This window comes from Verticillium nonalfalfae, assembly GCF_003724135.2.
Source record: "Verticillium nonalfalfae strain VnAa140/NRRL 66861 chromosome Unknown scaffold_197, whole genome shotgun sequence".
NCBI lineage: Eukaryota > Fungi > Ascomycota > Sordariomycetes > Glomerellales > Plectosphaerellaceae > Verticillium > Verticillium nonalfalfae.
In genome coordinates, this window is record NW_021167422.1 from 1 (window position 1) to 12457 (window position 12457).

Below are 12457 nucleotides of genomic sequence, written 5' to 3' on the forward strand. Positions count from 1 at the left end.
CCCGGTGCTGTAGAGTGAAAGTCATGCGGCGGGACACATCGAAACAAGGGAGAAGAACAAGAACAACGTACTGGGAGCCAGCAAAGATTAGCATGAAAAGCCTCTTAGCCTGTTGCTGTTCGACAAAGTCATGATCCTTCATACAGTAATATGCAATATACCGAACCCCAATGGCGGCCATGGATAAGGCATGATACGAGCTGGTCGACTTCAACCCGCCCGTTGCAAGAGAACTTGCTGACATGCCGAGATTATACATGGCCACGCACCAATCCAGAGTATACGCGTTTTGACCGCTGCTGTCAACTTCAAGCAACCGATGGTACTGAATGAAGGTGGCCCCTTTTTCGGCCGTCGCATCGCCATAGTCTTCTCTCCGCAATGTAGCACAGGTTGCCATGCAGACACTGATGACGAGGCCACAGAAAGTAGCATTGTGGTCTGCTTCTCTGCTTCTGAAGCGCCGCATGAAGCGCCCACGAACGAGAACTGGGGCCAGAGCGTGCACCCTTTCGAACCAGTCGTTGAGTATACGAAGAATCGTGGGTTCAGGGGCAAAGAGAGAAAGCCAGTGACTCTGCTGAGGCATCGGGGATACAGCTGATGCCATCCGGAGTAATTGGGGCGAACTTGCCGCCTCCGAGCCAGAGCCGGAGCCGATAATACCGGCTGGAGCTTGAGGCGGTCCATGCTCTGGAGATTGATGGGATGGTGCCAACGGCAGTTGAGTTCGTTCTTCATGTATGGCATTGTGTGCGTGTCTGATCAGCAGTTAGCTGACGAGCAGGAGAACGGAAATAACACAGAGTAATGCAGTGAAGTACTTGTTCTGTGGGCCTCGCCGCCTCCTCGGACGAAGATGGGTGCAGGCAATGTCGAGGAAGATACATCCCTGACATCGTTGTTCGCCTGATCCGTACAAGCACTAAGGTCCATGCCCGCCATGTCAGTAAGCCGCTCCAATAATGTAGCTGTTATGCTAGGCCAGGCGACAGGGGATGTGCAATGACACGTTTAGGCCCCATCAGACTGCCCGACATCTCGTGGCCAAGCGTCAGCGCATACGACTCACCCTGACTTTTCGCGCGCGACAGCCGTCACAAGCTCGTTGATTCTTCGCAGAAGCAGCAGTGGGTCTCTTGGATCCCGACACTGATCCTGGAGACTCCACGGATGCTGTCGTTTGGGGTAATCTGGGGTTCTCTGGCGACGATCCGCTTTGCGATGCTGCTTCCCCAGTTTCCATAGTTGGCAGTAATTGTCAAGTTGAGAAGGAGGGCGGGCAAGATGAGTCCGAGGAGAAAGATCGGAGCATGCAGGAACTTGAATGCAGACGATCGCAGAAACGTCGGAGCTGAGAACCTGCCCCCCTTGTGTGCTGGAACGAGTCTCCGGACCTACGCGAAAGCCGAGTCATGCTAGTCAATAGTGTAATTGGCCCGGCAAAGCAGACTATGACCTTTCGAGTCAGCGTGTTCTGGGCCGTCTCCGCCATTTCTTCCCCGTGGGGACGAACACATCCATGGCTTCAAGTTCAACCAAACCGAGCTGTCGGTTCTTCCTGCGAGAGCAAGTCCGAGAGCCGAAGGGGAGCTGATCTCCAGCCGTCGCCTTCAACAGGCCATCGATCGGGACGAAGCCTGCATCAGAGAGCATTTGGGATACGCCTGACGATGCATTGGCAGAAATCTATAAGTCTCTCTGCCCCCGTCGATCTTTACAATCACGATTCTCAACCTTCACTGCGACTCAGCCAAGCATTGACCAGTGTTTCAATTTCTTCAAGGTCTTGGACCTGATATTTCGACCTCAACCTCGTTCATCATCAACATGTCGGCGAAACAGGACGCAATGGTTGACCATGTCGATCCTGACGTTACCGAGGAGGAACTCACTCCGAAGGATAACCCCTTGCCCTGGTACAAGCAGACGGAACTCCGAAAGTTGTATTTCATGATGCCGTTTCTGTTTCTCGCATCATCAACCCTCGGTTTTGACGGCAGTCTGCTTAATGGACTTCAAACCATGGACACATGGCAGGCTTGTAAGCTTGTCCTCGCCATTCGTCGGGGTGCCCTCGACACACTTGGCTAACAAGCTTTCTGCGCACCAGACTTTGATCATCCCACTGGTTCTCGCCTAGGACTTTACAGTGCCGTTCCCGGTCTCGGTGGCCTGGCTGTTCTGCCCATAGCGCCCTATCTCGCCGATGTACTCGGCCGCAAGATTGGAACCGCCGTCGGCTGCTCAATGATTGTTGCTGGCGCCTTGATGCAGGCGTTGACACAATCGTATCCCCACAGCAGCCGCGATGCGCTCTTCCTGATCGGTCGTATTCTGATGGGTGCTGGAAGGTAAATCGAGTTCAAATGCTTTTCAAAGCGTGATTCTCTGACATGGAACTAGCAACGTTTCGAATGCCACCGCTCCTCTCCTCATCACTGAAGTTTCGCACCCAAGGCACCGCGCCAGAATCACGACCATCTACAACACAATCTGGTATCTCGGTGTAAGTACCTTGTACAGGAAAGCCAAGATTTGAAAAAGGGGGAGAGACTGACAATACCCAACAGGCCATCATCGCTGCATGGACCTGCTTCGGAACTCTCGACAATCTGTCTGGCGACCTGCAGTGGCGTCTTCCTATGGGACTCCAGTGCCTCATGCCTGGCATTCTGCTCATCGCAATCTGGTTCATCCCCGAGAGCCCTCGATGGCTCATCAGCAAGGAAAGACATGAGGACGCGCGCAAGGTACTCGTCAAGTACCACGGCAACGGCGATGAGAACGATGCTTTTGTGCGCTGGGAACTGGCTGAGATCTCCAATACTCTTCAGCTCGAGCGTAGCGCCGCGGCCAACAATGGATGGAAGGAGCTGGTGCGCACCAAGGGCAACCGCAAGCGATGCTATCTCATCCTTGCCACAGCTTTTTTCTCGCAGTGCAGCGGCAACGGTTTGGTTTCATACTATGTAAGACTTCTCCCGGGCTGTCGCAGTATGCAGAGGACTGACTATTTGGCGTACAGCTTTCTGTGATTCTCAACAGCATTGGTATCGAAGAGTAAGCATTTCTTCAGTTTGAAAGCCCCCAAAAAGGTTTAGCTGACAAGACCAAGCGCCATCACCCAGTCCTACATCAACGGCGGCTTGACCATCTGGTGCTGGCTCGTCTCCCTCTTCGCCGCCTTCTTCGTTGACCGCCTAGGCCGTCGCTTCCTCTTCCTTTTTGCCGGCATCGGCATGCTCCTTTCGTTCTCCGTCTGGACTGCCTGCAGCGCGGTATATGAGCAGACGGGCTCGAAGCCTGCCGGCACCGCCGTCGTCGCCATGATCTTTGTCTTCTACGGCGTTGCCGGTGCAGCTTGGCCCGGTCTGACCGTCAGCTATACCGTCGAAATTCTGCCTTATAACATCCGAGCCAAGGGTCTCATGCTCTGCTTCTTTGGCACCTCGGTCGCAGGCGTGTTCAACCAATGGGTCAACCCACTTGGTCTCGAGGCTCTAGCATGGAAGTTTTACTTTGTGTACATTGCTGTGTAGGTCCCATTCTGCCGCGACTCTCTTTTTGAACTATTGACTGACTGTGGTGAACAGCTTGGTCATTGAGGTTCTCGTGATTTACTTCTTCTTCGTGGAAACTAAGGGACCTACCCTTGAGGAGATGGCCATTCTTTTCGATGGCCCAGAGTCTGCGGCTGCCTATGGTCGGGCAGAGGCGCATGCGAAGCTGCAGGTCACACAACAGGAGCAGAAGGATGAGAAGACTGGATTATAAATGTTGCGCCATCTTTAAATATTAGTCTCTGCGGATAATCATACCAGTGTCGTGCAAGGCCGGTTAGAGATACAGTATGGGAAGGGAATGATTTCATTAGCACCCTTCGTTCAGTAGATTCTAGCAATTTAATCAGGATTGAATGTTCAGGATTTTGGTTCGTACTTCAATTGATACACTGTCATCGAGAAGCTATCGGAAAATGACGGGCAAAGTTCAGACCCTTTCCTAGAATCTACAGAAAGCCAGTGCTTCCATGATAGGAGTTCCGGAACCACAGATATCAGTCTGCGAAGCGCGCTCACAGGAGACAGTCGGCAGTCCGTCACAGCTCAGCTGGCCAGGGCTGTCAGGTGAGCCAGAGTACTCGCACGTGCGCCCCTCAGCCTGGAAAGGCCCCATTTTGGTCGGCAGCTTCGCTGAAGCGAGGACGCCGGGGGCACTCTGTGAGGCTATCGCCGATGCGCTGCATTGCTTGATCTGCCCTCCGAACGGAACAGAGAAGGCTCTGTGCTCTCGAGTCCAGAAAGTACCGCCCACGGTAAACTGCCCGAATTCATAATAGCTGATGACCACAACGCCGTGGTTGCGCTCTGGTGGTGGTGGTGGCGATGGTGGGTTGGGCGTTGGCTCAGGGGCTGACGGAACAGTCCATTTCCCGCAGCCGCTCGTAGTTACAGTCGCCTCGCCCTTTGGACCGCCTGTGATGACCCACGTCGCAGTCGAGACACAACTGCCACCAGGAGGGCTCGTAACAGATGGAGGCAGAGTGGGGAACGGTCCTAAAGTGCCGAAGCTGGCACAGGATGTGCTGGTCACGCAAACTGCCTGACCGGGCCTTCCATTGCACTGCGTGACAGTCGCCGAGGAGAGACAGACGGTACCAGGGCCTGGTGTGACACCCGGCTCACTTGGTGGTAGTGTAGGGAGGTTGGGCAGGGTGACTGGCGGAGGCGGAACCCAGCCAGGGCCGGTAGCCCCGGGATTGGATGGAGGCGTGAACTCGGGCGGTGTTCCTGTCGGCTGCGGTACACAGAAGAATCCCTCACAGAGCCTACCACAGTTTGCGGTACACAAGGGACCGGGAGGACCAGGCTTGTAAGTGAGCGATGGCACGGGGACCCCTTCTGGATTGCCCGGCTGTCCTGGAAGAGGGCACGATTCAACCTGCCGTATGGATAGCCGGCGCTCTGAGACGACGCCGGCATTCGAATTTGGTAGGCAAGACTGGTCCTTTCTCTGTCCATTGTAAACAACGACAGGCTTATCGGCATTGGTAACACCCTGGTAGGAAATAGCGCGGGCTAATGACTTCAATTGCTGCTTGAGCTGTGCCGGCTTGACAAAGTTACTGAAGGTTGGATCTGAGCGCAAGCTCGCAACAAGTCCAGAGACAAGGCCAGCAGCTGAGGGTAGGTTAAGGTAATTAGCTACAAAGGGCAACGGAAAAGATCTCGTAGATTTCCGAAGGAATGATGAAATGTGTCGTACTTACCAGGTGATCCGCCATTGATTTGGCGCCGGTTACTGACGCCCAAAGGATATGGGAGCTGCTCACCAGGAGCCCAGAATTCGACGTTCGTCCCTACCATACTCAGCTTTCGCCGATACCCTTCTCTGTTGGAAGCACCGACAACCATCATGCCAGGAACATAAGGCATGGCTTCGTATGGCATGGAATTCGCATCAATAAAGACCCCCGGGTCTACCAGAGGTCCATCGGCAGGATCCGGCTCCGCATTGCCAGATGCAGCAACAAAAACGGTCCCGTATTTTGCCTCCATGAGTACCATTAATTGACCTGTCATAGAAGTCAGAAACGTCCGGCCGACTTCTCTTACTTTCGCTGGTCTGGTCAAAGGCTTACGCATGATGGTCCAGAAATGCGGCTCTGCGTATTTCATAGGGATACCGAACGACATGTTGACGATTGTCGTGTCTTGAGACTTCTTTTCCTTGACAATATCTTGTGAGATTGCAACAAGGGATGCAAGGAAGATTTCGAGCGGCCAGTCCTCTTCCACTTCCAGTTTTGTTGGCACTACCACCAAACTCGCCTGTCGTGCAATCCCCGAGGCTACACCCCCAACCATGGCAGATATGACGGTCCCGTGTCGCCGCATTTCCGTCACATCGTCAGGATCGTCGTCGTACCACATAGAGCTGAGATAGCTATGTGGTGAAAGAGGTGCTTTCAGCTGCCCTGTGAATTCCTTTAAGGATAATGTCAGCTTGCAGATGTCCGGAGCGAGATCCCAGGTATTGACTTACTCCGCTCTGACTCGTACGTTCCTCCATAATGTAAACCGTCTGCCCAGATCCCTCCCTGTTGTTGAAATAATACGCAAGCTTATTCTGGGAGGGAATATGCGGGTCATCGTCCACATCCCAGTCTACTCGTTCGGGGATAGAGATATGAGACAGATGCCATCTGTCACTGATCTCCGGACTGGTTGCCCGCTTGGCGATGTCGGATGTCTCATTGTTCAATAACTCGGCGGCTTCGTCCAACTTTTCAGCTCCATCACTTGCTGGCGTTTCATCTCGTATCCGTGTATCTCTACGGCTGTCGCTCGCTTTAGCAGACCTCTTTCCTCTGTTGCGCCTACGCTGGGCTCTGGATAACCTGGGTGCGATATCTGCACGATAGTTGTAAGCTCTGTTGATCTAGATCCAATAGTGTTAGCCTGGTCATTTGGTATCTCAACGATAGTGAATCGGGATCGCCGCGCACTAACCTCTTTGACTTCGTCCGAATCGAAATACGCTTGCGCGACTGGACCCATGTTATCGACGTAGTAAAATGCCGTGTAGTCCAGATCTCCTGCGCGGACTTCCGTCCAGCTGTGGGTACCCCCAAGAGCATCCTTTCTTTCTTGAAGCAAAGCGCGAATGCGTGTTTGCCCTCCTTCCTTCGGGTCTTGTGGCCAAATAATGCCGTCTTCGCCGGTTTCCTCACAGTCCCAGATACTGTTTGCCCTCTTTGCGATGTTAGGGGGTGGCTCGGCTGCGGCAGTCATGTCGGGCAACCGCACGCCGGTGAGATTGATAGTTCGTTTCGCCAGACTGCATGCTTTTCCGGTCTCTGTGGAGTCTATGTCACGAAGGTTGCACCCAGTAATGGTGGCACAAGTCTCTTTGACTTGCGTTGTTGTCGTTCTTGTTACCCCATTCTGCACGGTCGTCCCGAACGAGGTTGTTGTGGCGCAAAGCGATGCCTCTGCTGGAGTGCAACTTGCTGGCTTAGGAGGTGCAGTCACCTTGCCGCCGGGCCCAACGCTATTAGAACCCTGCGTTAGTTCTGATCCGAGGTAGGCTAGAATAGCTTCCAGAAATCATAACCTACGTGATTTTCGGCCAGTTTGGCAAGTTCCCTTTGAACGTAAAACCTGGAGGAGGATTGATGCGTCCAATAGGTGGTGGCCCGCTATGAAGAGTGTTATCGTCAGCACATAGATAGTCGCATGAAACGCTCCTTTTTTATGTCACTTACGGTCCCCAGATGCCCTGTGGTAAATTCCACTCCCACCCACCAATCTTGATTCCACCAATGTCAATACAGGTCTATTATCGATCGTTAGCACTCCGGCATTCTGAAGGATGATATTTCCAGCTAGAGAGTAATAGCCTACCCAGAAGAACCATAGGTTGCACGTAGACTTGGATTTTGGACCATCGTCATCATCATCTTCACCTTCATCAGGAACGGCTGTAGTAATGGGCTGAATATCAAACGATGAGGGCCATGTACCCGAAGGGTCGACCGACCCTCCGGGACCCGTGTAAGGAGTCTTCGTGACAATCGCTGGCGGTGGAAGGGGGATCACGTCCGTAGGTACTGGCACGCCTGTGACACCCGGATTCGTCCATGAGTTTCCTGATGTGGTCCAGCTTTCAGGCGGCCCGTTGGTAATTTGCGGCCACGGCGGCAGTAGAAGCGTTCTCGTCTGAACACCGCCAGGACCGGTGATAGTGGTCACGAATGGTGGAAGGTCGAGACTAACTGTTGGATGAACATTTCCAGTCGTCTGGCCCTGTGTAACATCGACATTTGAGAACTGTAGGAAACTTGTGACGATAGGTGGTGGGCGAATAACGATGTTCGATGTGATTCCGGGTGCTACAGAAAGAGAAGTCGAATATGGAGGGATCTGAATTGTCGTCGCTGAAGGCAAAGCGCTGGGGGGCAGAACAAAAACGCATGGAGCTGAACATTGCGCGGGAGTACCTTCGTAGACCTTGGGATCAAGATACACCGTGTTTTCATTCTGGTCGTGCCTATATCAATCATCAGCAAGGAGCCTTATCTGTGCTTCAAGGGGCAGGTGACGAACCCGCCTGAACCAGGGACTTGGAAGTCAATACTCCAGACCATTGTTCCACCGAAGCACATGCCGTCCGCAAATGCTTGTTTGGCGGCAAAGGTTTCTTCGTCATCGTAGCCGATCCACTGGTCGTCCCATGTGATCTGCTTCATCATAGAGTCAGAAAGATACTGTGGAGTAATGCCGCGTTCCTTGATGAGCTGTTTGATCTCGACGAGAGACATGACACCTCCGAAGGCTGTGCAGGGAGCCGGTTTGCTCGGGCCGGAGAAGGGGCAGAGAAGTTGATTGCACTTTGGATCTGCCAGAGTGTAGCCACGACCGTACATGGCAAGGCCGAAATTGATCTTCTTTGGGTCGAGGCCATCGAACCACAGGGGTATGGTGTTATTGGCAATCTCACGAATGTCTGCCTGACCGCGGACTTTCTTCCCAAGTGCCAAGACATCAGCATCCCATGAGCCATGTAAGTCTGTAATACGAAAGACACTAGATCAGCAAATGACTCCGTGGTTCATAAATCTGACAGCGGAAGTGGAAGGGTTGCTCAAATGGGAGGCGAGTCTTACCGTAAGCCATGAAGCCGAAGAAGTCAACACTCGGCTCCATGGCCTTCGCATCGAACCATCGCAGGTACCAGTAGTCAGGTGCAAGAGTCAAACTGATGCCATAGCTGCTTCCGTACGCGGCTCGCATCTCCCGGAGCAACATTGGGAAGTTTCGCACGTCTGCCAGCTTGCGGCCACCTCGCTCAGGAGCACCCGGATATTCCCAATCGAGATCGACTCCCTGGAACCCATACGTGTCCATGTACTCCTTAACAGATGCTATGAAAGCAGCCCTGTTGGCCTTTGTAGAGACCATGTCGCTCCTGCAGATATGTTAGACTTCCAGCTGCCCCGGGAAGACGAGGATTGCGGTAATAGACTTACCAAGTGGTATGCGTCGCGACTTCAGGATTGCTAAAGTCGAACCCGCCAATAGCAATCCAAGTCTGCAGCTTGCCGTCCTTCGAGAGTTTCGTGAACTCCCTCATCATGCTGTCATCGTCTGAATGGGCTGGCGTGATTCTGAACGTCTTGGGGTCGATAAATGCAAATGAGTAGAAGAGATGGGTGTAACCCGTTGTGTCAAGCTGCGATGGTGACACCTTGTTACACCTCCGATCGCGAACGTTCCAAGACTGATAGTATCCGACCTTGCGCTTGGAGGAGCTTCCACTCCCTTTGGCGCAGGAGGGAGAAGGCGTGATTGAGCATGAACCATATCCTGCTTGACATGGCAGAGTATTGTGGACTGGGTCAGCATTGTGACAGTAGATGTCCCTCGTCTAGACGTGAGATTGATTGTCAGCTCCCCAGAACCAAAGCCAGTCGTATCTATTTGTAATATGGGGCAAAGAGACTCACGCCACACCATCCCATGGCTGAGCAGCACAGCTTCATACCACATGGCATTTCGGCGTTCTCGCTGTACTCTCCACACATGGCTGTCGCATCGCATTGCGATGTACAGTTGCCAGCACCGCAGTAGGAAGGGCCGTAACCGCAGATTTTCTCCTTGCTGCAACAGCTGTCGAAACAGTGTCAGCAATTATGGTCACTACGAGTATTGAGCACAACATACCTGCCGTCGATACAAGGTCCATCATCACAGCGAAGAGCTTGACGCTTCTGGAAAGTGTTCAAGCCCCGTGGGTTGAAGACGGAGACAGCGGGAATTGACGCAGTGGTGGAGTTTTCGAGGGCAGCGATAGGAACAGCCGGCGCCTTCGCAGGGTCTTGATGAGCTGGGCTGAAGACGATCTGATCTCTCCACGACAGATCTGCGGTACTGTCAGCCATTCATGTACTACAACTCAACTTTGACAAAGAACTCACCGGTGTTGCCTGAGTCACGCTGGGCGATAGTACGACCAGCTCTCGGATGGTAGGTCACATCGGCAAAGATGAGAGCTGGCAAGTAAAGAAGTATGATCCCAATAACAGCAAATACTGCGAGGCTAGTCGAGGATTGGGACCGCATAGCAGCTTGAACACCGGCAGAAAACCGGATGAGTGGTGGTGAATATGAACTTGGGATCAATCTGCCCACGCCTTCTTATATGAATATCATCCAGTTTCATAGGATTCATACAGATAGGGAGAGCGATATGATTCGTGTGTGCGGTAACGGCGCCGTAGTGTGGAGGGGTCAGGCGGGCTTGCCCTCCGAGGCCGAGTAAAGGAGTGTTTTCTTTTCTGAGGCTTCATTCCATAAAAAACCCCCATTTCTCATCATTTTGTCATCTCTCGCTTCTAGCCTGCAGGTCGTAACCAAGAGGAATCAACATCAAGCCATTGCAACCTTGACACGAGTCTGCGCACTTAGCCTGAAGACTACGGCTTACGGCACCAACATGGTGGTTTAAGATACTTTCCGTAGGAGCCGTATGTGGATGACTTACGACTGAGTCGCTTCCGGAGTCTTTCCTATTGTGTCTATTGTATCCGTGTGGCGAGAGCGCAAATTGACAGTAAGCAAAATGTTCCTGCAGAGGCATGCAGGGTTATCACGATGTGGCGAATAGGAGCTCCCCCATCCCCTGGAATTAGGCCGTTCTCGGTGTGATCTGGAAGCATGCACTTCTTCCCACGCTAGATCCTGGAGGATTCAGTATCAGAACGATGTTACTCGACTTTGGCCTGGAGCTTCCAAAACCCCAACTGCACTCAATGTTTGAGGGGAAATTCCCTTTTCGATCACGACAACTTCAAGCGAGGCCTCATCATGTTGTCAAATGCTCCTGCATCAAGTCCGATCTCGGTCTTGTTTGGCGAGCCGAGAGTCCGGAGGCTGCAGGGAGGCATAGCAATAGACCATGTTGTCTCGCTGACAGGAATTCGGACAATGTATAAGAAGGTATTGCGCCATTTCAACACTCACTCAGACAGCTTATTGTATGCCTCATATCGCGAATCTGTACTCTTTTGACCATCACGTTCTTTTACCGGCCTGTCTCCAAATGAAGGCCTTCATTCTTGTCTGGCTGTTGCCTGTATTGACAACATGCCAAAGTACAACATCCCCTGCCCTGCCGCCGTGGCAAACAGGTGTCATCACAGAGGATGGAAGCTGTGGTGGCGTCGACAATTGGGTATGTACCCCCACCTGGGGTGCATGTTGCTCAAAGGACGGCATGTGCGGTCGATCCAAAGCCTTTTGCGGCGACGGATGGTAAGTCATGTCACAAGCCTGAAAAGCAATCCTAGAGCTCTGTGTATGACCTGAGTTCCCAAGCTTGGCATCCTTTTCGAAGTCAAGTCAGTCAGGCCAGCTAATCAAGGGTGCGCAGCCAGCCAACCTTTGGGAATTGTGACGCGCCTCCACCGCCCCCGGTGAAGCCACCCGGACCCGGTGACGCGTCTCCGGATGGTACCTGCGGAGGCTCAAACCAGTTCATCTGTACCAACTCGACCTTCGGGGCGTGCTGCTCGTCTGGAAACTGGTGCGGCGACTCGTCCGCCCATTGCGGCACAGCCTGCCAGAGCGCCTTTGGCACCTGTGCGGGCGAGAGCAACGTTTCTTCCGACGGCAAGTGCGGATCCAATGGAAAGATCTGCCTCGGTTCAGGCTTCGGTGATTGTTGTTCGTCCAGCGGCTGGTGCGGCGGTGCGGCGGAACACTGTGGCACCGGCTGCCAGACGGCTTTCGGCAACTGCACGGCCGGGAGCGGCAGTGGTGGAGGCGATTCTGGTGGCAATCCCGGCACCATCTCGACCGACGGTACCTGCGCCGGCACCAAGGGTCTTCTCTGCAAGGGCTCCATTTACGGAGACTGTTGCTCGTCTAGCGGCTACTGCGGTAGCTCAGCCGCCCACTGTGGACCAGGCTGTCAGTCGAGCTTCGGAAACTGCACAACCTTGGGGGACATTTCGACAGACGGCTCCTGCGGTAAGAACGGGAAAACTTGTAAGGGATCGAGCTTTGGGGACTGCTGCTCCTCGAGCGGGTTCTGCGGAGGCACGACCGCGCACTGCGGGGCTGGGTGCCAGTCCGGGTTCGGCACTTGTGCTACAGCAGATAATATCTCTACGGACGGCACCTGCGGAAGCAACGGGAAGACGTGCAAGGGGTCTGCCTTTGGCGACTGCTGCTCGGCCAGCGGCTTTTGTGGAGCGTCGACGGACCACTGCGGCGCGGGCTGTCAGACGAATGCGGGCACTTGTTCTGGCGCTGCCAGTAACAATATATCAACGGACGGCAGCTGCGGCAAAAACGGCAAGGTCTGCAAGGGCTCGATCTTTGGCGACTGCTGCTCCTCTGGGGGCTTTTGCGGCGCGTCTACAGACCATTGCGGTACCGGCTGTCAAGCC

The 12457-nt window shown here is 53.6% G+C and overlaps 3 protein-coding genes across 3 annotated transcripts; 1 reads left to right on the forward strand and 2 right to left on the reverse strand.

The window, feature by feature from the left end:
- Positions 1–1830: 1830 nt before the first annotated feature.
- D7B24_003380 (uncharacterized protein) lies at positions 1831–3777 on the forward strand (the record flags this gene model as incomplete). Its single annotated transcript, XM_028637571.1, has 7 exons — positions 1831–2044; positions 2114–2354; positions 2407–2509; positions 2574–2972; positions 3029–3063; positions 3119–3538; positions 3597–3777. The coding sequence occupies 7 exons, from the start codon at positions 1831–1833 to the stop codon at positions 3775–3777; spliced, it is 1593 nt and encodes a 530-aa protein (XP_028490651.1).
- A 228-nt stretch (positions 3778–4005) lies between these two features.
- D7B24_003381 (uncharacterized protein) lies at positions 4006–9946 on the reverse strand (the record flags this gene model as incomplete). Its single annotated transcript, XM_028637572.1, has 14 exons — positions 4006–5183; positions 5273–5578; positions 5645–5990; positions 6049–6444; positions 6516–7056; positions 7124–7204; positions 7271–7341; positions 7410–7780; positions 8006–8055; positions 8112–8574; positions 8672–8973; positions 9035–9326; positions 9550–9674; positions 9729–9946. 14 exons carry the CDS (start codon positions 9944–9946, stop codon positions 4006–4008), a joined length of 4740 nt encoding a protein of 1579 aa, XP_028490652.1.
- Positions 9947–11418: 1472 nt separating this feature from the next.
- D7B24_003382 (uncharacterized protein) lies at positions 11419–12436 on the reverse strand (the record flags this gene model as incomplete). The annotated part of the gene is made up of 3 exons (XM_028637573.1): positions 11419–11643; positions 12052–12285; positions 12344–12436. 3 exons carry the CDS (start codon positions 12434–12436, stop codon positions 11419–11421), a joined length of 552 nt encoding a protein of 183 aa, XP_028490653.1.
- Between the last annotated feature and the right edge of the window lie 21 nt (positions 12437–12457).